The sequence below is a fragment of the Colletotrichum scovillei genome (assembly GCF_011075155.1).
Source record: "Colletotrichum scovillei strain TJNH1 chromosome Unknown Contig00012, whole genome shotgun sequence".
NCBI lineage: Eukaryota > Fungi > Ascomycota > Sordariomycetes > Glomerellales > Glomerellaceae > Colletotrichum > Colletotrichum scovillei.
In genome coordinates, this window is record NW_023336270.1 from 240,855 (window position 1) to 262,709 (window position 21,855).

Sequence of the window (21,855 nt, forward strand, 5' to 3'; positions counted from 1 at the left end):
CATCATGGCCAAATTCATCGACGCCTATGGATTGCCATGGGGCGTATCTAGCATTTGGCCAAATCCAGAAAGGCCTTGTCAAACATGAATTACAGCAGTGTGTTCACCTTTGGTACAGGGCTTATGAGACGTCTGGCTATTTGCAAGGTCGATACCGCGATGGGGTCCTGGTGTTGATGATATCACATATAGGCCATTTTCTGTCGTATTTATCATATAAGTCAAACCCCCCACTTCCTGGCACCCCCCTGTTTCTGGCACCCACAAAAACGATGGGATCACAACCCAACCTCCTCATTACTATTAACTATTGATCCTCAACCACACCCACTACAATACAACTGCCAGCCTCACTAGGGCATTCAGAGTCGCTGGATTCAGCCGTAATAACCTCCTTTTCACCCGCTTCGATTTGAGCCCGATGGATATCCCTGATGTTCGCAAACTTCGTGTTGGGATCGATCTGAACAGTCTTCCTCTTCCTAACTGCAGCGTTGGTAACTTGAGCCCTCAGGTGAGCCAGCTGCTGCTGGGCAGCCAGTTGCCAGGCCTGCTCTGAAGCCTTTTTCACCTTCCTGAACAGCAGCCGTTGAGTGCTGGTATCATTGTCGAGTTGGGTGTATAGTGCAGTTGACCGCTGAGCTCTGCCAGCTTCCTGGGTGTCGACCAGACCACTGCAGAGGAAGCAGAATCCCATGGCTCAACAGGGGTAGTTTGTTGACCATTATGGCATCGCTTTTGCCCCGACTGGTTGGTTTGGGTGTGGTGGCTTAGCAGAAGGCTCAGGTAATACCATAGGGTTCATCAGGGGCTTAACCATCGCTACAGGGTGTAGACCAGTCCACTTCCAACCACTTCTGATGTTCGAGACTGATAGACCAGCAAGTCGAGCCTTCTGGTAACAGTCCAGGAAGTTCCTTTTACCTATAATGGTAGAGTCGTTCCATTGAGACAAGTAACCGAGCTCCTTCCGATAGGCTGACTTAACAGGGCTGAAGACAGACTGGTCAAGTGGCTGGAGGACATGAGAGGAGTGTGGTGGTAAGAACAGTAAATGGATATTGTTAATATAGCAATTCCACATGAAGTCTGTCGTCGTATGACTCATGCCCATCCACAATCAACAGTCGAGCCTCGCCCTCAGCCTCGGGCATAGTCTGTGGGATAAACACCTTCTCTAACCATTCAATGGCAGTTAAGTCTGTAGTCCAGCCATTATCTGTTGCTGTAAACTCCCACCCATCGTATGGAACCAGATGTAATGGAAACCACTGTTGTTGGACCGTCTTCCCTTGAAAATGATAAGAGGACGAAGTGCCCTACCCAAGGCTGAGATACACTCAATGATAGAGACCCATGCCCTCGACCCAGGTTGTTTCTTGCGAACAGACGTCGTCTCAGCCATGCCCAGCACTAACCCATTAGCTCCTGACCCTCGAGGATGCCAGTCTCATCCATATTATATCTGTTGGCTGGTTTGATGTCCTTGATCTCAGGGATAGCAAGGAACTTAAACCAGTAATGACCTCAGTAGATGCCCCATTAACGCGTCTAGAATCGATGGAACGACTTCTCTGAACCTTAATGATAGGGTTCCTTCTCACGAAGGCATAGATCCAGCCTTTTCCTAATGGTTTGGTATCCCCAGCAGCAGCCAGAACTCGCTCTGCGAATTCCTTCACCTGTTGGTGTGTTGGTGCGAGGCCCAGCGAAGCCTGAATGCGAACCCATTGTGCCAGCTTACTCTCCTGGTCAGGAGACAGCCTCTGCCAGTCAGCAAAAGCCACTTTCCTAGTCTGACCACCTTGGAGACGTAGTTGGAGGGTTGATCGTGGTATCCCATACTCCAATGAGGCTCTCTTTTGACTCTTGCCGTTTGAGATGTCCTCGAGAGCCTGACGAAGCTGATCTTCGGTATATTGAGGCATTAGATATAGAAGAAGGTATGTGCAAAAAATGAGCCCATTTGGACTCGAATTGAAAATGTTGTGATAAAAGGAGGTTGGGGGTGGGCATTGCGTTGTGGTGGATTTTCGCGTTTTTGTGGGTGCCAGAAACAGGGGGGTGCCGGGAAGTGGGGGGTTTGACTTACTATGCTCCTATTGGAAGTTGTACCTACCAACCTCACGGAATGACTTGCAAGTACCTATGCGGCACTGCACGACGTTTTAAATAACGCAACGAGAGATCCCAGTGCAGCCAAATACTCGCGGCAACTTGATGTAACAATTGTACCACTTTTGAACAAATGAAGGGCTCGAATTTAGTTGAAATTCATGGGTATATAGAAGCGCTGAGTCTGCCCTTACACAGCGAGGCCAGCTTCTGTTCCAATTTCCTAAAGGTAAACAGCGGACTGCCAAGCACCTGTGCCTCAATCATCAACAGAAATGCGGAAGCTCAATAGCGCAAGCATTTGGTAGAGATCTTGCATTGTAGGAAAGATATATTAAGGCAGTCAGTCTCGGGTTTGTATCACTATTATGTGCCCTTTTTGTTTGCTACTTCCACATAAGGAATAGCCTCTCTTGTAGAGCACGTTGGGACCTAGAAAATGAATCCCTCACATCTAGCCTATACGCCGAGAACTTCTTTACTTGATAAATCGATCGGAGTTTTACTCTATCTGTGAAATGTGAAGTGCTGAGTATTACTCATTCGGAGTTGGAGCTCCATGACAATGTTGGCTTCATAGTGCTTCTTGTAACGACGAATCTAACGTGCTTGAAAGGCAGTAGGTTGTATAGAGATACTACATTGCAGGCTTTCCTGGTGCACGTTAAACTATTTACTCAGAAACTAATGAAGTATCTGATATTTCGACTATGTAGCCGTCGTTGTCAACTTAGTAGTTATCGCACCTAGCAATTATCATGAATTACAACTAATTCTGAATCACTCTCAATTTAGCTTCAGTAATGTGTAATATTTGATGTTTAATCTGGCGTTGCTTTTTTTTTTTGAGTGATAAATTAGAAGAAGACGGTTTTCCTACTTCTTTAGTGTCGTATCGTATTTTCCTGTAAGCATTGAAGTGACTCTATTGGAAGTCAGCTGGTGATAGAAGTAGTGCTTTTCTACCTATTTAAAGTAAGACCTAGTCGAAAGGGGTAAGATGATTCGAACCTGATTCAGGTACAGGATCATGCTCGCTAGCGGCTCAAGTTTAACGTTCGCGACCTAGGTAATATAATCCAAATGAACTCAGGAGCAATGCTTTCGAGTTCGCTCAAGGCCACAAACGGTGTATCCACCCACCATTATCACGAACATTGAGTTCATAGGCCACCTGATCGGCACCTTCCCCAGATTGTCTCCGAATTAAGTTTGACTTTTTGAAGTGGAGGGAGATCGTAAATGTCCGGTCACTCGGTTAAGCGTGCATTCGGCCGAATTCCTATGGCGTGCTGCCAAGGCCCCGCCAGTCGCTTCCCTGCTCCTGCATCGGAGGCTGCGGCCCATGCCGCCCGCTCTCAGCCTCAATCTCTTGGCTCGGGGAAAATTCCGGCTGATAGAAGATCAGTAATTTGAGAAGTTGGTAAAGTGCAGATTATTCTAGTCGATCTTCAAATAGCATTCATTGTGATCGAATAATTGTCATACATGGTAAAGTCTTCTCATCAAAGCTAGACAATCCCGACATACCCGACAGAGAAACCAGTGTGCTGGAGGGATTTTTGTGTCTCCAAAATGCCGAAATTTTGTCAGTAATCCTACATGAAATATACCTGAAAGCCGCTTCTTGCAACATCGTACACTTCTGATTCGTCGCGATATGTAGCAACAGCGAAGAATAACCCAGTTTCCACAAAAATGGCCGGAAATCGGAAAGAGTAAGCCACAAAATAGGTTTGAGAGTCGAGCAGACCCATCGCACGTGCGATCCATGGGCCATCCTCCCCAGCCCCAAAGACGTTCCCGCCTGGGCAGATTTCCTCAAGCATCCAGACCTTGTATTCGCTTTGACCTGTCTGGCTCAGTAATGAGCACAATTTTCCTATCATTCTTTGCGCGTGGCCTTGCTTTTCTAAGGTCCACTAGACACGTGTTTCTGATTAGGTTGCCTTCGAGCCTCAATGCAATGAGATTTGAACATTGACCCACTCGTGGAGACTGGAGAAAATTTTGCAAGGTGTGGTAAATAAGAGAGAAACTGCCAAAGCAAGCGAGAGCGAGAGCTTCAAAAGCCCCTCGCATATAAGAATGCGCCTCCCGTCGCAGAGTATCACAAAAGAGCCATGCATTTGACACACCTGAATGTCGCCTGATAAATATGCGTGATGTCAGCAGAGATAGTGGGAAGGTGACACTGGTGTATGCTCATGTTGGCTCAATCTCACAAATGCGGTCGAACTAACGCCCGGCTCAACGGCAAGAAAGTAAGACAGACAACGCACAGCTGCAAATCATTTCCAGCGAGGGAAGGTTACAGAAGATTTCCGTTGACAAACGATCCGGTTCCTGCAGCTAGCGGTAGCTTCCTCAGCAGCTGCATGATTCAGTCTTATCCGTGGACTATCGTTTGCGGAGTAACGTTGTAGAACCCCCAAACCCCAGATTCAAGGCCCTTTTGTTGATGGACCTCGGTATGGGCAGCATGAACTAATATCGTCAACGAGGTCAAAGGCCAATAGGAAAGCCATATTTATGGCCGCTTTATTCCCCTTAACCTCGCTTGGCGCCACCCGTTCGGGCCTTTTGCCAAGAGGGCCACTTATTTTCTCGTATGTCGACCGATGTGTCCGTTATTATCAATCAAAAAGATCGGCTCACTCGGCCGAGTGGAGTCCGGCAGGTGGTTCGGCCATCGGCTTGTGGCGTGTGGTTGCAAAAGTTCCTGGGGCGACGTTCCCGACTCGGGCAAGACTTTTCTAGTGGAAACAGAAGACATCGAAACATGGGCCGCGGGCGGCGAACACCTCGGAGTCGTCCGACACCGAGGGTAAGGGCATGCATCTAGTGGTGATACTAAGGTGTCTCCATTGCTCCCCACCAGGCCAGGCTTTTGGAACTTTTCTCGAAAATTTCTTCCTCTTCTCCCTCTCTTTTCCTTTTCCCTTGGTTCAGCTACTCTATCGGGCCTGTCTTGAGATATCGATTGCGTAAAAATGGCCCAGAACCACGAGGACACGGCCGCAGAGTACGTAACAATGCGCATATCGTCGGTCTAACATCAAGAAGATCTGGCACTGACAACTCGTATTCGCAGGCTCCATGAGACGTTGGGTGAGCGCTTGCCCAACAAGGAGACGACTGATCTCGCGGGAGGCTACATCACGCCAGCCGACCCCGAGAAGAAGTTCTCAAGCACCGCCGACTCAGAATCGGGACCTACGCCTGATGGTGCTGAGCCCAATGAGTTTGAGAAGGGATCCCTGCGTCGTGTTGGAGAGAACCTCCCCGCTTCAGCCTTCCTCATTGCTGTTGTCGAGCTCACGGAGCGATTCACCTACTATGGTGCCCAGGGTCTCTTCCAAAACTACATCAACAATGACCCCAATGGAGCCGACGGCCCTAAGGGTCTTGGAATGGGTCACCAGGCCGCAACTGGTCTGAACTTGTTCTTCCAATGGTTCTGCTATGGTATGACATCACTGTCCGCTTCACTCTTTACTATCGATCAGTATGGTTCCACTAACACAAGTGTTCAGTGACTCCAATCCTTGGTGCCATCATTGCCGACCAGTACTTGGGCAAGTACAAGACCATCTTGGTCTTCTGTGCCTTCTACTGGGTTGGTCTTGTCATCCTTTGGACGACCTCCCTGCCAGCAGCCATGGCCAATGGCGCTGGCATCCCCGGTTACATTGTTGCCATTATTGTTATTGGTCTCGGAACGGGAGGTATCAAGAGTAACATCGCTCCCTTGATCGCCGATCAGTACCAGCGTCGCGTTATGGCTATCAAGACCGAGTCAAACGGCGAGAGAGTCATCATCGATCCTGCCATCACATACCAGCGCATCTACATGATCTTTTATTGGTGCATCAACCTGGGTTCTCTGTCTCTCATGGCAACTCCCTTCATGGAGAAGTACAAGGGTTTCTGGACCGCCTACCTGATGTGTTTCTGCGTCTTCAACATTGGTATCGCAACATTGGTGCTTCGTCGCAAGACTTTCGTCAACCGCCCGCCGCAGGGATCCGTCATTACCGATGCGTTCAAGGCCCTTGGCATGATGATTGCAGCCCGCAACATGGATGCCGCTAAGCCCTCTTGGCGTGCGGAGCACGGCAAGGAGAAGCCTGTCCCCTGGAACGACCACTTCGTCGAGGAGCTCAAGCGTGCTCTGAGAGCCTGCAAGGTCTTTGTCTTCTGTAAGTCCATATATTCCTGGCTATGTTTGGCACAAGACAGATGATTGGAATTCGCGCTGACATGATTACTAGACCCCATCTTCTGGGTTTGTTATGGCCAGTTCTCGACCAACTTCGTCACCCAAGCTGGACAGATGGAGGGACACGGCATGCCGAACGATTTCATGCAAAACTTCGACCCCATCTCGATTCTCATCTTCACCCCGATCCTCGAGAAGCTTGTCTACCCACTCCTCCGCAAGGCCGGCATCGAGCTCAAGCCCATCATGCGTATCACCATTGGTTTCTGGCTCGGCGCCATCTGCCTGGCCTACGCAGCCATCGTGCAGCACCTTATTTACAGCGCCGGCCCCTGCTACGAGGCTCCCGGCGAGTGCCCCGAAGGAATGAGCGGAGGCTCATCGCTCCCCAACCACGTCCACATCGCCGTTCAGACGCCTGCCTACATCTTCATCGGATTGTCCGAGATTTTCATCTCCGTTACCGGCCTGGAGTACGCTTACACCAAGGCCCCGCCTAACATGAAGTCCTTTGTCCAGAGTATCTACCTCTTCACCAACGCTTTCGGCTCTGCTATCTCCGAGGCCTTGGTGTCCGTCGCAGTCGACCCCAAGTTCTTGTGGATGTACACCGGTGTTGCATGCTCATCTGCTGTTGTGGGATGCATCTTCTACTTCACCTTCCGCCACTACGATGCTGAGGAGGACAAGATGTATGAGTTGGACCGCGATCAGCCGGTTCTGAACAACCAGGGAGTCAAGGAAGCCGAACATGACGATTAATTTCTATATGCAAAGAAGAAGGGGCGACAACTGTTACACGCGTGATGTTGTCGCTCTTTCAGCCGTGAGAGATGGTCATGTGGAATGCTCATGTATTGATATTATGAAAAGTCAAGATGTATGATGATGGGTGAGCATGGTTTGAGCAACCATGAACAGTATATAAGCTTAATAGAATACCCCAATACCTACAGAGTACCTGTGTCGAAACCATTAGACTTGGAGACCTGATCGATGCCTTGGAGCTTTGTGCATCAGAGGGAAGGAAGTGAGTCGCTCAACTTCGGGCCTTCGGCTTGCGAAAGCTGCCTTTGGACATAATGAAGCTCCGACTGAGTTGGGCTTTGCTGACTGCGAGTTCGAGGTCATACCATAAGCAAGTTTTATGAAAGTACAGAAGCCTCACTCTGTTACAACAAAAAACCTAAGTACCAACTTACTAGCTGGATATCTCAATCTGAGTCCTCTGAGAAGTTGGATACATTGAACAGGAGAATCTAACTCCGCGTTTTCAGCACTGCTCAAATACGGCTAGGTAATTCGATAGGTTTCATCATCTGAAGAAATGGTTCTTTGACCTTCTGTCTCGTTTGACGTCACGTTAGGAAGATGGTGGTGATGAGTTGACTTTGATGACATCATGACATCAACCACCTCACTAACTCAACTGTGGCTTGCCCAGCACCATCTTAAAGGTCTCGGATGGCCTTTCAATTCTAATACATATTGGTTCCTCGAATATTCATTTGCTTCTACCCGGCGACATTGACACTCACCCGTACCCCTAGCATATTCCGAAGCATAAAGGTCTCTCTAACACATTCGATATCATGGCAGACGCAAAGCAAGGAGGGGACCTCTACGATATGGCCAAGGATGGAACCAAAGGTTCGTATCATCTTATCAAAACAAAGAAGCTTCACTCATTGTCGATGATAGTTCCTGGAGATGCTGGCAAGCAAAACATCATCAAGTCTGTTCCCAACCCGCACCAGCAGGAATCAGCTGCCGGAGGGCTTGGGTCTACAACTCTCCACGGCGCCGCAGACAACGCATTGAACACCAACGAGGGAAGAGCGTCCGGAGTGGGCGAGGGAATCAGTGCTACCGATCACGAGATCCCTCAGTCGGTGACGGGCAAGCCTGGAGGCCGAGGGGGAACGCAAGGCTCTGAGGATATCAGGGCTGCGACGGGTGCGTTTTACACCAAGGGGGGCCGGTCGAAGGATGACGAGTAAAGGAAAAAAGAATGTCCAGCTTGTCACAATGTGTACTAAGATAAGCTTGACGAGGACATGAAAACGCAACTCCATTACATCTGGCTTTCAAGTGGTGTCCTGCATCCAAGTCATCTAATAACAAGTCGGTAAAGTAAACCAGACTCAACCACACGATTGTGTAGGGATATGACCATCCTGAACAGATCAAAAGGGGGTAACACCACTGTACCGCCACCAAAAATGTAAGTCCAGAGCTGTCCAACACCTATCAAACGGCAAAATGAAAGGGACGAGACTCGAACTCGCGCGGGTTGCCCCACCAGGAAACAGATGTTAAGCTGACCTTAACCTGGCGCCATAACCAACTCGGCCACCCTTCCGTGATTTGGTTCATGTCAAATTATGAGGAAATTGAGAGTATGGAGGTTGACGAGTTAGGGCTTCGGAGATTGCGTCTGCAGATTGGAGACAGCCGCCGTAGTGGGGCTGATGATGGGTCGCCCACAAGTGCTTTGCCGGGCGTGCCGCATTGATGATGGCAGGTTCTTGATATACATGGCTATAACGTTCGAAAGTACTAGTCAAAGTTGAAATCGGACATTGAAACTAGGAAGATCTATTACAAGAGAAGACACATCCACTTGCGATCATATATCTGGAGTTCTGTGTCCCTGTATTGGTTGATATCAACATTCTAAGTTTGAAGAATAGTTCGGGCCGAGTTCTTATTATGCTGACTACTTGGCAGGAGATGTGTGATCAAAAGTCGTTACTAGATGGGTTACTTCTTCTTCTCCCGAGACATGGGCTTCCATCGAGCCTTTGGCCACCCACTCCTGAAGGGGCATCATACCTGATGAGAAGGACGAACACCAAGTACGTATCAGAGAACAAGACCACGGTAGACCGTAGAACATGTTCCACCAGCTTCTTGACCGTCAAAGATTGGTCAAGTTCAAGCTGTGCTAGATGGACCCCGGGGAATCAACATGGCTCTCATTCAAAATTATCCAACATGAATTCAACGTGTACCCAGCATGCCCATGTCTACAACCCAAAGCCCATGTCCATCCGCCAACATAATCCCCCATGTTCACTCGGGCTTCCTCCCCCTAGCCAACAAAACAGTCCTCTCAACCTCAAACGGCCGCCCCTGATACTTCTCCTCCATGAACGCCCTCAACGTCGGCATCAAACGCCCCTTCAACCCCTCCCTCTGCGCCCTCGTCCAGAACCTCTCCATGACCCCGTGCATAAACGCCTGGAAGACGGTACACCACTCATCAACCCCAGAGAACGGCACCCACTTCGTCACGACGTCCACCTCCACGTCCACGAATCCGGCCGCGGTGAACATGCTCTTGACAAACGAGGGGGACTCCCACGCGCCGGGGCCCCAGAGCGAGGTCAGCTCGATGGAGGATTGGGGCCAGGAGACGGGGGGTTGGCCTGGCAGGGCGAGGTCGCGTACTGCGTCGCGGGTGTCGGAGATCCAGCCTTCTGTTACCCAGGTTGAGGTTGCGAGTGTGCCGCCGGGTTTGGTGACGCGGTAGCATTCTGTTTGACGTGTCAGTCTTTCTTGTAAATCCGATATAATAGATAGTGAAGTGTTTACCATTGAGAGAGGTATATGGATCGGCCACGAGCATCAGCGCCATAGCGATGATGACAACGTCGAACTGGTCAGAAGGGAACGTTATATTCTGCTCCCGTTAGCCACATTCCTCCCGCATCATCACATCCGTGACAGGGACAGGGACAGGAATCATCGCCTACCATGATATCAGCCTGCCTGACCTCACACCCAACCCATCCCTCCCTCCCAATCTTCTCCTTCACAACGCCCAACTGCGCCTCACTCGAGTCCGCGCTCGTCAACCGCACCCTCTCCCTCTGCTGCCCGGGCAACTCCCTCATCATCTTCTGGATATGCGACGACACGACCCCGGTACCGCAGCACATATCCATGACCTGGATCGTCTTCGTGCTGGCCGACGCCGAGGCCACGGTCTGGCACAGCTGCGAGTGGTCGACGAGGCAGGGGGTCACGGGGGAGGTGAGGTGCTCCGCGTGGCGGTAGATGTTGCCGGCCTCTGGGTTGCGCCAGAATTCGACGAGGTTGGCTTTGTCGCCTGAGTCGTTTAGGGACTTTGAGGACGCGGCGGCGACGGCGGTTGTGCCTAGGCCGGCGATGATGGGCTTTTTCTTGGTGAGTTCGGGGCTCAGGTGCAGGGGAGCTGGGTTGCTGATGAGGGATGACATTTTGGCTCTATTGAGTGTCTTGGAACTAAGGTAGTTCGAGCTGGCGAAGGGTAGGCTGGATGATAAGTGACGTTGGAGAATGCGCGTGCTAGGAGATGTCTGGTCTGTCCGGTGATCTGGATGGAACTGTTTATGTCTTTTGATTCTTGAACAAGCTTATCCAGAAAGTAGCGTGACAAGAAGACCATGCAGCTCTTTATACAAAACTATCCGCTCTCGACCTAAGGTCCTCGAGCTTCGGAAACAACTCCTTCGGGGCCCCTGCTGCAATTGCCAAAGCATGCGATAGGCTCAGTTGACAGACAACCTCCATTCCAACGAATTGGGGGAATCCTAAATTTCGATCCTATTCTTGAAATTACCCTCCTGGACATAAGGTATCAAACACTTTTTCCCTGCCGTGCCGGATACCCATGCCGAACGGTAGGTTAGGGCGGTGCGCAGTCCCGTCGGCGATGTCATCAAAACTCTCACTCAGCCAAGGTTCGAGAAAGGTGTGAAGGGGGAAGCGGTGGAAGTGAGATTAAGTAAAAAAAGACGCACAAAAGAGAGTCGCGTTTCCTTGTGAGGCGAGTTCTGAAGAAAAGCTTCGAAGGCTCATGGTGGTTATCCACTTTCAAGGTTTGTACCGACCGCTCGGATGCTTCATGTTTCCTCTCTCCTTTGAGAAGTACTCTACACCACCACTTGTACACCTCCTTGAGAGGGGTTCAATCCTATCGATGAGTGTTTGTAGGTTAGTGGTCGTGGAGCTCATCGCCGCATATCCCCCGGCCTAAAGAGGTGCTGTTTCACTGGCCTCCAACCGACTGTTTCTGTTATCATACATACCGAAAGCGACATGGAACAATAAACCTACTATAGCAATCCAATAACTCACAAGAGCAGGCGAGGGAAGGGTATAACTGGTTACCTCATCCAATACTTCATCCCACCTTTGACAACTCAATACCTCTACGACAGAGCTACCCAAACCTTCAACATCAACTTTACCTCGGGAGCCTCCAAGACCTCACCAATCAAGGCAACCAAGCTTTCTCAGAGTTATTAGACCGCACCTCTCCAAAAACTCTATAGACCCAAGCTGTCCCGCGGGCAGCGGATATAGCAACCACAAAGAAGCTAATGTAAAACGCAAAATCACGTACCCACCACCACCACCACCACGAACCCCCATATCCCACATCCTACACACCTACGCAGGAGTCCAGTCTCTCGCCAAGTCCCCGACGACACCACAACCCCATCCCACCTTTACGCATCAGGCAGCTTCATCCACGTTCTCCCAAACGAACCTCCGAAAAGCCCCCCCCCGCGCCCTTCATGCCGCCAGCCTCAGCGGCGGCTCAGAGTCCGCTCCAAGCTCCGACGGAGTTTTCTCCTAGGTCGCCGACGGGGCGTTGTCGACCGGCCGCGGCCGCCGAAAATAGCATGCCGTCTCATTCTGGCGTACGTGGTGTCCTGTGCTCTGTTATCATCTTTGACTTCTCGGATCTCCAATAACTCAATTCCTCGTACTCGTGTGGCCTACGACGGTTCTTTCTCATCAACCTCGGAATCAAGGGCCACTGGTTGGCTCAGGGGCTGTGGTCAAGCTCTCGCGGATCCAGCCACCTGGAACACGGGTCGAACGGCCCGTTGCACAATGAACCACAAACGTCAACTCATAAGCATTCCATTACTTCATATCGCATCCCAGTACGTGCGTAAATGTACAATCCTCATTTAAGATAACCCAGCTGCCCCTCCAGGGCGTGTATGTCCGTCCAGGACTGCTGTCTATTTCAACTCCCATCATCTATAGAGCGCCTTGGTCGTGCCCTTATTTGCCCTGTGCTGCCCTCAGGGCGTCCACTTCTCGTTGTAGAGCATCCAGGTCGGCGAGAATATCCGCACCCTTGCCTGAATTAGCTGCGTCGTACTCTTGCTGTGCATCATCCTCCGCGGTGGGCTCTTCTGGAACGTTGCTGCCCATGGCCCTAGTGCTATCGATGCTCGTCCTCCTCATACCATATCCATCCATGCTTCCGCGACTACTGCCCCTTTGACGTGGTGGTGGCGGTGGGGGAGCATTCTCCTTGCCCCCACTGATCTTCCTGCTGGGGGCTTCAATGCTCCTTACGCTGGGAGGCCGGCGTATGGAAGTATTCCGTGCCGGTGGTGGTGGCGGAGGTGAAGTTTTGGGAGGAGTATGCTCCGTAGCATGTATAGAAGTGTCAATGTCAGATGGTGCTGGGCTGGCGCCGTGAAATGAACCACTTGATGGCGAGGCTAGTTGGAATGATTGTCGATGGGATGTGTGCGGGCGCCGAGGTGGAGGCGGAGCCGGAGCATTGATGCTTCGGAAACTCTCTGATCTGGAGCGCTGCGATTCCAACGAAGAGCGAGGCGGCGTGTCGGCCTCGTAACTTGGTACACTTGGAGCGTTGGCTCCAGCATTGGCTGTTAAGGACTGGCTCCGTGCGTGACCCCGCCGTGGTGGAGGGGCAGGTGTCGGTCTCTTGCCTGTCGCCGGAAGAGCCGGGGTAGGTGTTGAGCTGGGTGTGGGGGAGTCCTGCTCCGGGACTTTGCCAGCAGCTTCACGGGCAAAAACATCTTCCGTGTCATCCCCGCCGTGACTGCTTGGAGCGGGCGGGAGGGGCTTGTTCACGTCAGACGGAGAGATGGGCGACGCAGTCTCGGAGGAGATGTGCGGACGACCTGAAGTCTGCACGCTAATCTTCCTACCATGCCTTGAGCTAGGCGGCGGAGGCTTCTTCTTCACGGATGGAGAATGTGCCAGAAGAGAACGCTGGTCGTCAACGCCGCGATCCGCGATATCTTGTGACGTCCGCGGTGTTTCTAGCTCCGGTGCGGCGTATGATGCACCGGGCGCCTTACCTCCCTGTGACACTGATGTCTGCGGGGGCGGTGTTCCGGCACCAGCCTGGCCGGTGAGCAACAGCATCTTGAAGGCGTTGACATCCATAGCTTTGGTCGATCCACCAGATGAAGGCTTCACGTCCGTCAAGCCTTCCAGGTCTTGTAGCGTCTTGCCAAAGGGATTATCGGGGGTATTACTCGCGTTGGCAATACGAAGCGGCGCAGCCTCGGGGAGGCCACCGGGAAGCTCGGGAAACCGCTTTGAGAATTGGTCGTCTTCGTCGTGGGAATCTTCGTCGCTGCTGTCATCCTGGCGTCCGAAGCCTCTGCTGTGTACGGATTCTGGGGACGAGGGAGACGAAGGTGGCGGCGAAAGGACCCTAACCTTCTTTACAACCTTTGGCTTAGCCGGCCGGGCCTCGGGGGGCGGGGGGCCATTCTGCCTCGAGATGCCGGAAGTGATGGACTCGAGAAAGGCCGATGTAGAGACTGGCTGGGGCGTGGAGATGGAAAGCGAGGTGGAAGCAGACTTCCTTCGAAAGGGGTTGTGTTCGGAAGCCATGTTTGCAACTGGCAAAGGCTCGGAATAGGCGGGTTTATCTTGTAACGTGCAATCCTGTCGAGGGAGGATTTAGGCAGCCGCCATGGCCAGGTCCCGGCAGAGCGAGACGCGGACAATGTCGTAATCGCCGGGTGGAAGCTGTCGATGTATAGTGGTGTGGCGAAGAAGAAGAAGAAGAAGACGACGACGACGACGACGTCGGCTACAACTAGGACGAAGTCTCGATAGGCAGTTCGAATTCGTTGAGGTTCGACTGAGGATAGACAGGCTGGGCAGGCGGAGGGTCTCGGATGGATCGCTGGGCAGATCGAGGGGTAGGGGTTATTGGTGGTCAGGTACTGGTACTGTTGCTGGTACGGGGGTACGGGGTGCGGCCACGGGTACTGCGGGCGAGCGTCAGTTTCGTTGACCGGAAGAATCGGTTGGCAAGGACTTGAGTCGCAAGGGACGGTGGAAGGGCGGACTGATTGGGTTCGGGTTCTGGGATGACGGGCAGCCCAATGGGGAAAACGAGGGGTCCACGTTTTGGTGCTTACCGAGTCGCTGAGGGATGCTGTTGGGTTGAGAATGAGCAGCGGTTATGGATGAGGATGTGCTGATAAGTGCTGGTAGATACGATGAGAGTAGACGAGCTAAAGTACGAGGGTAATATTGGTAGACGCAGCAGTACGGCACGGCGTGGGGAGAGAAGTGGTGTGTGTCCGTAGTGGCAGTGCTGGTGCTGGTGCTGGTGCTGGCGGATAGATGTTGGGTCTGAACTGAGGTGGATGTGTCGGGGAACGGAGGAGTTGGTGGATGATGAGATGAGATTGGACAGAAACAAGACGTCAGTCCGAGGGGACGGTACGGTGCGATTCGATACAATGCGGGAGCGGATAAGACAAGCGCCAGGGGGGGTTTATCTGCTTATCGATGATCGCAACCTGGAAAGTACCTAGGTAAGGTACCTGGCTATCGATGGAAGTTATCGAAGAGCGAGGTGGGTTGTGTTCCATGTGTGGTGATTGACAACACTCTTGATGGGGGCCGATGTACCTACGTATGTACGGAGCACTCCGTAGGACTGCAAGTATTCGCAAATAGCAGGGGAGATGAAGAAGAAGAGGAGCCCGTTTGGTGTCGTCTTGTCCCGTTTAGATCGCCCGAGTCCAGGTAAGGCCGGTTGGCTGTTTCCACCTCAGCCCGGTACCTCTGTTACACAGTAATGACAGGTGAAGGTACCTAGGATGATGCGCAGTGACAGGTACTTGCTCATAGGTAGGCAGAGGGTGAGAGGGAGGACAAGTTCCAGACGTGCAGCTCTGCTGTTCCAGCCAAGGCAGCTGCAGATGCAAGCTCTGTCCCCTGAAGTGTTGCCTCGAGAGTCGAGCCTGATGGATCATGAGAATGACTGAGGCTGACGCAATTACTTCGCAGTTAGAGGCAGGCAGAGAGAGAGAGAGAGAGAGAGAGAAGGCGATGTTCCTCCCCATATCTTGCCCTTCCTTCCTGTCAGCACCATCGAGGAAAGAGCATCTGCCATCAACTATTACCCAAAGGTAAGGTATCGTTATAGAAAGGTACAAGCAACATGTATGCTGCCAAGTACTCCATACCCGGTGCCTTAGGTAGGTAGCTGGCCTCAGCACCTAACATTCTCCCCCACATACCCCGAAACGGACGGCAGGATGGATGCGCACGAGCCAGACCATGCTCTCTCTGTCTCTTTCACTAACTCACTCATTCCTTCACCAATGCTCTCTCACTCATACAGATACTTACCACTCAAACTTCATAGCTCCCACACGTATGGTCTTATGCCTCGTGCCTCCTCTCTTATGCCTCACGGCGACCTGTGTTTCTCCACTCTCTGCCGCCTCGGCCATCTTGTGTTCGCATCCGACTCCCCGTTCTTCAGACCCTTCTCTCAGTGTCAAGGGTCACTCTTTGCAAAGACCTGAAAGTGCCGCCTCACTCTTCATGGCAAAGACAACCATCAACCCTCCTTCATAGTCCCCGTACGTAATTGCACTCGCACGACGGCGTGACGGGACCCTTCAACGCTCAGATCACACTCCCCTCAATCCTCGACATGCCGGGGCGTCGCCGCGTCGCCCCCAACTGTACGGTTGCCCCCTGCACCTGTCGCTCAAGCCGTTCCGGATTGACAACAGGGATCCCGGGACATGGATCAATACTGCTGTGTGCGGAGTACACTCACTACACTTGAAGAGTGTAAGTGTACGGATCAACAGGTGAGGGCATATACCATACCGTCACCCAGGTTCTCTGAGATACCTTAGCAGCGCTTAGCCAGATGCTTATACGGATAGTCCGAATCTCATACTCACAGGTCCCAGGTTGTCTCTTGTCTCCTCGCCTCTGCCCCTCCCCTCCTTGCTTACCTCACCGCAATGCGCTTCCACGTTGTACGTACACCTTCACTGCGTGCTGAGCAGCAAGTTGCCCAACGTTCCCCCCCCAAAACATCAAGGTTTGTTTCAGGAACACCAATGGGAAAGCAAGCTCGGGGCTAGCTTTCCACGTCACTCCTTGTCATCCAACCTGGGGAGTCACCGTAGGTCCACTGATGACTGGACACCTGCAACATGCATCGCACCGCAACGCACCACTTGCTCACGCGCTGGCAGCCCGGACCTCATGCCGAGCGACATCTCTAGTACACCTGCCTCAAGGTTCCCTCCCTTACACCTCACGGCACCGCACGATTCGCATCATGTATCCGTACCTGCCCCAACATCAGCAAAGTGACAACTCCTAGACAGAGACAGCAGAAGAGACAGCGGGAGATGAACGCAGAGAGGGGCCGACGGAAGAGCCGCGGCCAACTTCTCCACCTCTGTTCACCGTCCCAGCCCAGAGAGAGCTCCGAGCTTGACATTTGACGCCGTTACACCTGCCCGTGACGCTTTCTCATCCACCTCTCCTTCTCAGTCTCCTCTCTCCCCAAGGCGTTTCCGCGCACCGCCACCTCTCAGACTCCATCATCGCTCTGGCCTATCCTACTACTGCGTAGACACTGGGAACGACGATGTCAAACACTCCGAATGGCACTCTTCACCGTTGCCCACGTCATAATCTCTTTCCACCACGTCTGGGCTTCCTCTTGACCAGATTCATTTATCTATCCGTAGTGTCCTGATGCTATACACTCGATTGTACGAGTCACTGATCGCCAATAGGACTACCTATATGGCTAGCTATCTGCAAAGAAGGGCAAACAACGAATACCAAGACCAGCCGTGCTCTCCTACACAGCATACCTAGTGAGCACCCCTCACCTCAGGATCAACAACCAGCACATAGTGTGGCGCCATCTCCTCCTCATCGCACGTGTCAACCCGTCCAGGCCGTCCATCCTCCGGCGGAGTCCCACTCGTCCGCAGGGCACCGCAGGCCGGCGCAACTATGTATCCTCTCCCAACTCAAAATACGCTGAACGACCACCCGTTACGCCTACATGGTACGTAAGACGGGCACGTAGGCTGGCCCCAAATCTGAATCTGAGAAGCTGGTCAAACAATTCCTTACTCACGACTCAACCCATGGACAATCTACATGAGGGGAAGCTCAGCAGCGAAACATCTTTTCACCTCTTTCGCACTTGAGAATCGCGGATGGTCATACAAGACAGATCTCATTGAAATGCCTTTCGTAGAGAACCGCCAAGCTCGACCGGACTGTTCTACGCCATACTGTAGAACCATCACCGGCGACGGGCGCGCCTCGTCTCAGACCAAGTCACGTCCGGTCCCAAAGTCAGACCACTAAGAAAACGTCTCACCCACTGTATTGTGACCATAAGCCAGAGGAGGGGTAAGGTACAGGGTCAACTCAGAACATCAGTCAAGAACCACAATGCCGCCCAAACGCGCTACAGCTTGTACCACATATCCAAACATGTTTACTCGACGACGGAGTAATATGTATTTAAAGGCAGAGTCATCCAGAAAAGACGAAAAGGCACTCTTCATCTCCGCCGCCAGGCCATGAGAGATGGGAGAACGCGCACGTGACACCTTCACCAACGGCACGGACTTTCTTCAGCTCTCAAGCCTCTCACATCCCCCCGTATCCAAGACAAGCTACCTTAGCCTTCCCTCACAGCCTTATCTCTCTCTCTCCTTCCTACTTCCCGTTACTCTCCAGCGACGCGGTGACCCGTCCGGCGGTTAAGTCAACATACGGGGCCGGGGGGAGGGGAGAGAGAAACGGTCAGAGAGCGAGCTTGAAAAAAGTCCATAAATGTAAACAAGAGAAAAAGACCCTGGAAAGGATGAACCGCGTCGGCTCCACTCCGAAACGGCCATGGGTGAGAAACACGGTGACGGTACCCTGCCGTGCCTGCCCAGGGTCCCAGTCTCCGGTTCTCACGGCGCGTCCTCGTTCTCTCAGACATTCGTCCTCCTTACACTACAGCGGCACGGCGGCAGCTCAGCTCGTTCTTTCCCAACTTCTTCCTTTTCTGTACTGCTGCCCGCTCTTATCGCGACTTGATGAGAGATTGTCGTTCGTACTCCGAAGCTCAGCCAAGACCCAGGTGAGCATCAAACAAGATGGTAAACAATTTGTATCATGTAATATCATTTCCTTCCATTGCCGCCCGGTAATTGCGAGCGAGGCGCCGCATTTGCCGTGCCCCTGAACGAACTCTCTACCCTTACTCGGTCTTGCCGTCTTTCCAGGTCGTCGAAGCCGACGCGCCAGTTGAGTTGGGCGCGCCACTTCACATCGCGAGAATTGCACAAATCAGGAGAACGTCGTATGAACAGTGAAAGGCTCCCATCGTTGGTATATCGCGCGAGCTATAGTTACAGTAGTCGGAAGGGGGAATCCGTTCTCGTGTCGCCAAAGCGGGAATCTTCTCTCAAAGCATTCAACACAATCCCAAGCCCCCCAACCACGCGTCGCGCTCAATCAAAAGCAGCCGCAACATATAGAAAAGACCATCAAGACAAGAAAAAACACAAAGACAACAAGACAACGCAGTTGCGTTTTCCCCCCAGGTTGGTTTCCCACCAACGCTTCCCGGCCCATTGCCCTTTCCCAGTTAGTTCAATAACAACTCCCGTAAACGCCTTTCGACAAGATTTCGTGACACAAAAACAGTTGTGCGGAGAGCCGAGCAGAGTACTCGACATTGCATCATCGTTCAAGGTAAGGGAAACAAGGTAAGAGTGACCCCTTATGCCGTGGCGGCGGGAGCCTCAGCCTTGGCCTCCTTCTTGTCGGCGGCGGCCTTCTTGGGCGCTGCCTTCTTCGGGGCGGCAGCCTTCTTGGGAGCGGCGGCCTTCTTCTCCTTGGGCTCCTTGGCCTCCTTCTTGGCGGCCGGTGCCTTCTTCTCAGTCTTGGTGACGCGACCAGTCTTGGTCTTGCTGAGGACAGCGGGCTTCTCCTCCTTGGCCTACAGGTACGTTAGTGATGGACAGACGATGAGAGCCAGAGTCAACATACGGCAGCAGCCTTCTTGGCGGCAGGCTTCTTCTCCTTCTTCTCAGCAGCAGCCTTCTTGGGAGCAGCGGCCTTCTTCTCCTTGGGCTCCTTCGCCTCCTTGGTCTCCTTCTTGGCGGCGGCCTTCTTGGGAGCGGCAGCCTTCTTCTCCTTGGGCTCCTTGGTCTCCTTCTTCGCAGCAGCCTTCTTCTCCTTAGGCTCCTTGGCCTCCTTCTTTGCGGGGGCCTTCTTCTCAGCGGGCTTGGGCGCCTTCTTGGCGAGCTTGGTGCCACCGGAGGGACCTTGAGGTATGTTAGTATTGTTTCAAAGGCTTGAAGAGACAGACAGGCGGTGACGTACCCTTGGGCTGCTCGAAGACACCCTTCTCAACACCGGCGCGGAGGGCCTTGTTGAAGAGAGAGTCGAACATGTTGTCGCTGACGGTGTTGATCTGGTTGTTGGCCTTGACGTACTTCTTCAGGGACTGACGGGAAGATCCGTTACGGTCCTTGAGCTGTAAGAGGGAAAGTGAGTCAATTAAAGACAACACAAGAATAGGTGGACCATCGTCGAGGCGGTGGAGGGTAGCGCGATCGAAGGTCACGGGCGCTAGGCGCGAATGGCAGCTGACCCAACTCGTGGGTCCTCCGATCGCGTAACCCTTTGCGCCGGAGATGGAGGAGCGGGAAAACATACAGCAACGATAGCATCAGTGATCATGTCCTGTAGAGAGTTAGCAACCAACGCGTCATGCAAAAAGCCGGTCTGGTTGAGGTACAAACCTGGTAGCTGGCGTGGGTGGACTTCTTGCTGGGGGCAGCAGCGGCGCCCTCGGTCTTCTTGGGAGGCATTGTGAATGTTTTGGGGGGGTTGCGTGGATGCGTAAAGCGTAAAGGGTTGCTATGAAGCAGGATTCAACCGAAATGGCGATTGAAGTCGGTTTGAAGACGGGTGTACTTTGAGAAAAGTTGCAAGAATTAAAATCGACGCGTTGTGGTGATTGAGAAAGGCGAGAGATGAAGAGGTCCGGAACGAGAGGGTGGAGGGGGAGCGCGTGCGTGGAGGGGATGGGGCTTGTTTTTATAAATGGGCGGGGGCCGTTGGGCGCGGTGCGCAATCAGTAACTTTTGGGGAGACGACCTGAGGGCGCGGGCGCGGGCGTTGGATTTTTTTGAGGGTGAGCCTTGAGGTGCCTTCTCTCTTTTTTTTTTTATTATCCTCTCCTCCCTCTTGGCTTGGTGCGGGTTCCTTTTGGGCCCTCCAAATCCCCCGTCCATTTTGGGGGGGACGGTCGCTAAATCACGCGGACTGGGGGGGCCTTGGGCCTTCCCCCTCTCAACTTCCAGTCTTTCTCTCTCCTCTCACTCACTCCAGAGTCTTCCCCCCCAAAAGATGGCACCCTCTTTTTCCTCGTTCCCTTTTCTTCCCCTCGCATCTCACTCACTTATCTGCTTCACACGCCAATGATACCATCAAGTGAGCACGGTAGCCTAGAATAAACTTAAAAGGTGTCTCCCGTTGGATCTGGCAAGGGCCCGGGGAAGTCGGAAGGGTGCTTCTCTCCATAACTATGAACGGCGTATTCCTACAGCCTGACAGCTCTACGCGTACGTCGAGTTGGTTTGTGATGTGTCCGGACAGACAACAGCATGCCACAGCGCCCCAGCTTTGAGATGATGCCCTTTGACGTCTGCTTGTCTCGACTTTCCACATCTCATTGTGTCTCTCGTTTCTTCCCGTGTCACTCCCAAATCAACCTCATTGTCTTCATCCGTCGGCAGAGTATCTTCTTGGACTCAAATCGCCGATTAGTGCGGGAGCGGGAGAGACGTGCGTGTCTATTTTGGACGTGTCCAGGAACTACAGCCGCCGCGATGGTATGGTGGGTGTTCTAAGAAATCCTCGGCCGGTGACAGATTCCAGCACGGCCTCACTCGCCTTGGTCCACGGCCTCTTTCTTCTGCCCCTTTGATAATGGACCAGTCCTTCTTTCTCTGGTATCTATTTTGACGTTTAGATTGTCAAGTGCCCTCTCTTATTGTTCTGATAAACAAACGGTAACGGTTAGTCGAGTTGAACGAACTAACCTTTGAGTTGATGGAAGACGCGGACGGCGGCCAACCAGCGCCCCTCACCTCTCATCTCAACCAAGGAAGCTCAGCTCAGCTCAGATCAATCAGCCCAGTTCACCTCCGTCGCCGGAAGCACTCGAGCTCCCCAAGCCCCAAGCTCCAGGCTATGCATGAAGCTTCTGAGGCTTCTGTCGTCTCCGCCATCATACCCTGGACGGGCCCCTGGTCTTCCCTGTCCGCCCCAGGGTTGATGTAAGGCACGCCGCACTCCTCCTTGCGGATAGTGAGTGCTGCTTTGTGGATAGTGGGAGGTTCCAGCACATCTCCCCTCGCCAGTCGCCACGCTGC

The 21,855-nt window shown here is 52.6% G+C and overlaps 5 protein-coding genes across 5 annotated transcripts; 2 read left to right on the top strand and 3 right to left on the bottom strand.

Annotated features, from left to right (window-relative positions):
• Positions 1-4,900: 4,900 nt before the first annotated feature.
• Positions 4,901-7,285, top strand: HER10_EVM0005615 (POT family protein). The gene is made up of 4 exons (XM_035475223.1): positions 4,901-5,140; positions 5,210-5,583; positions 5,652-6,317; positions 6,390-7,285. Exons 1-4 carry the CDS (start codon positions 5,109-5,111, stop codon positions 7,097-7,099), a joined length of 1,782 nt encoding a protein of 593 aa, XP_035326185.1. The 5' UTR covers positions 4,901-5,108; the 3' UTR covers positions 7,100-7,285.
• A 304-nt stretch (positions 7,286-7,589) lies between these two features.
• HER10_EVM0007509 (uncharacterized protein) lies at positions 7,590-8,933 on the top strand. The gene is made up of 2 exons (XM_035477064.1): positions 7,590-7,987; positions 8,039-8,933. Exons 1-2 carry the CDS (start codon positions 7,930-7,932, stop codon positions 8,335-8,337), a joined length of 357 nt encoding a protein of 118 aa, XP_035326232.1. The 5' UTR covers positions 7,590-7,929; the 3' UTR covers positions 8,338-8,933.
• A 479-nt stretch (positions 8,934-9,412) lies between these two features.
• HER10_EVM0000573 (uncharacterized protein) lies at positions 9,413-10,581 on the bottom strand (the record flags this gene model as incomplete). The annotated part of the gene is made up of 3 exons (XM_035470348.1): positions 9,413-9,876; positions 9,935-10,022; positions 10,096-10,581. 3 exons carry the CDS (start codon positions 10,579-10,581, stop codon positions 9,413-9,415), a joined length of 1,038 nt encoding a protein of 345 aa, XP_035326024.1.
• A 1,333-nt stretch (positions 10,582-11,914) lies between these two features.
• Positions 11,915-14,995, bottom strand: HER10_EVM0000287 (uncharacterized protein). The gene has a single exon (XM_035470075.1). The coding sequence runs from the start codon at positions 14,003-14,005 to the stop codon at positions 12,404-12,406; it is 1,602 nt and encodes a 533-aa protein (XP_035326015.1). The 5' UTR covers positions 14,006-14,995; the 3' UTR covers positions 11,915-12,403.
• Positions 14,996-17,996: 3,001 nt separating this feature from the next.
• HER10_EVM0008465 (linker histone H1 and H5 family protein) lies at positions 17,997-20,629 on the bottom strand. Its single transcript, XM_035483069.1, has 3 exons — positions 19,796-20,629; positions 19,460-19,737; positions 17,997-19,409 (listed from the first exon to the last, which is right to left on the bottom strand). The coding sequence occupies exons 1-3, from the start codon at positions 20,127-20,129 to the stop codon at positions 19,191-19,193; spliced, it is 831 nt and encodes a 276-aa protein (XP_035326265.1). The 5' UTR covers positions 20,130-20,629; the 3' UTR covers positions 17,997-19,190.
• Positions 20,630-21,855: the final 1,226 nt, after the last annotated feature.